Source organism: Coregonus clupeaformis, unplaced genomic scaffold, assembly GCF_020615455.1.
Source record: "Coregonus clupeaformis isolate EN_2021a unplaced genomic scaffold, ASM2061545v1 scaf1606, whole genome shotgun sequence".
NCBI classification, from domain to species: Eukaryota; Metazoa; Chordata; class Actinopteri; order Salmoniformes; family Salmonidae; genus Coregonus; species Coregonus clupeaformis.
In genome coordinates, this window is record NW_025535060.1 from 37,846 (window position 1) to 40,171 (window position 2,326).

Genomic DNA, 2,326 nt, shown 5'->3' on the forward strand with positions numbered 1-2,326 from the left:
GTATTGTAGTTGTCACGTCCTGTATTTCTGTTGGAAAAAAGAAAGAAACGGAAGAAAACAGAGAAAAACTAGTTTAAATTTGAAAAATCCAGATAGGTCCATCCCTGTTTCGTTCTGTTTGCTTCCGTTTAAGAAACATTTAGCAACAGAATCTGCAGAAATTAATAAGCACCTGTTTGCATAGATTGGACACTTTGCATAGGCAGCACATGCTTCAGTGCTCTGGGAGTGTTTATAGCCCTGTGAGTTTAACACTTCATGACTGAGAGCTGTCCTTCATGACAACAGAACCCACAACAACCATGACCTTTATCACCATCTTCATCTGGATATTTGCCCTCTGTCTCCAAGGTAATATATTTTACAGAAAAGGACCTGGATCATAGCAATAAATATATAACCTCATTACAGTTTTAGTGAATATGCTAAATGGACAAATGAATGAACAATGTAATGCTAATTCTACATGCCATCTCTGTTTCAGAGTCCAGAGGCCAGGTCACTGTGACTCAGACTCCTGCAGTGGAAACTGTTTCAGTGGGTCACTCAGTCAGTCTCAGCTGTAAGACCAGCAGTGCTGTAGACAGTGACAGCAATGGACAGTGGTTGGCCTGGTATCAACAGAAACCTGGAGGAGCTCCTAAACTCCTAATATACTATGCTAAAACCCTTCAGTCTGGGACTCCATCTAGATTCAGTGGTAGTGGAACTCATAGTGACTTCACTCTGACCATCAGTGGAGTCCAGGCTGAAGATGCAGGAGATTACTACTGTCAGAGTTTCCACCACCCCAACAGTGTCTGGGTGTTCACAGATACAAAAACCTCCCTCAGTCAGACTGTACTGCTACAGCTGGGACCTACTGCAGGTGCTGAGGGGGATGACAGTGACATGGAACACTGATCAGTAGAGGAGGTCAACTTTGAAAATGGTTAGAAAGTATCATTCAGATCATATGTTCTCCAACGTCCTCATCATCATCATCATCATCATGGTTGTAACTTGTTATATTGTCATGAACTGAAAATGTATATAAAAATGTATTAGAAGTTTTGGAACACATTACCAGTCCATTTGCAGAGTAAGATCTACTGAAGTAAAAAGAAAAGTAATGTTAATTCAGCATAGACAGGGCTGGGTGGTTCTGCTTGTCCCAGAATAGAGCAGCACTGTCACCAGATATTCACTCTGTTCCCAGGGGGTTGGAGGTAGAGAAGACCAGGGGAAATATAATGGTGAAGTGTAGACCACACATTGTTGAAACCATTGCTAAAATATCTAATTTAATAAAATCATATTAGGAATTAAACATCATAAATGCATATGTTATGGAAAGTAACTGTTTAGCACTGTGAGTTCTGAGAGCAGATCTTAGAGGTTTATTATCAAATATCACTAATTATTATCACTGGTATTGGTGCTACAGTATAACAGGATTATTCAGTTGTAGAAATGATTGCAGAGTATTTGTTGGATCAGATGCCCTTTTAATTCTGTTTGAAGACATGAGAGTAGCTACATGCTACATGTAGGCAGGTAGCTTAGTGGGTAAGAGCGTTGTGCCAGTAACCGAAAGGTCGCTGGTTCTAATCCCCGAGCCGACTAGGTGAAAAATCTGTCGATGTGCCCTTGAGCAAGGCACTTAACCCTAATTGCTCCTGTAAGTCGCTCTGGATAAGAGCGTCTGCTAAATGACCAAAAATAAAATAAATAAAATAATAAAAGAAGCTGATTGATATAAATTAGTATGAAATGTGCTGCCTATTCATGTGATAGTGATCACTGGAATCATGATTAAATCAGTTATTGGGTTATTTTCTAATCAAAACAAGCTTTATTTGAACTCAGAGGCAAGAAGACATGTACAACATAATCTCAAAATAGTTCATTTAGCACACAGCACTACTGATATTATTCACTATTATATTGTAACATTCAGATCTAAAACACTAATGTTTCCTTCACTAGCACCATGTGGGGATTCTCTAGAACCCTACAATGGCTTCTCCGGTCTCTAGACACTATATTGACGGCTGAATCACTGGTGTCGTCGTTGTGCAGGTGCTCACCTCTCCATCTTCCCAGCGTGCCTTGCTCAGGGTCAGGGTGCTACTGCGGCTGAAGTGGCCGCCCTTCTCTTCTTCCGTGGTGGTCAGGACCCTATCCTTGACCTCCGCCCCGTCCACCTCCCAGCTCACCATCTCCCCCTGGAGGGAGTAGACACTCAGCAGGCAGGTCAGTTTGGCCGAGCCCCTGGAGAGTTACTCAGAGGACAGGAGGGAGCAGAGACACTGTGTGCCTGACAGAGGGAAGAGCTGGAGAAGAG

General features: G+C 42.2%; 1 gene segment (V, D, J or C); it reads left to right on the forward strand.

The window, feature by feature from the left end:
- The first annotated feature begins 207 nt into the window (after window positions 1-207).
- Window positions 208-1,594, forward strand: LOC123481180. The segment is given in 2 exon segments: window positions 208-351; window positions 485-1,594. Coding segments are annotated over 2 exon segments (492 nt in total).
- Window positions 1,595-2,326: the final 732 nt, after the last annotated feature.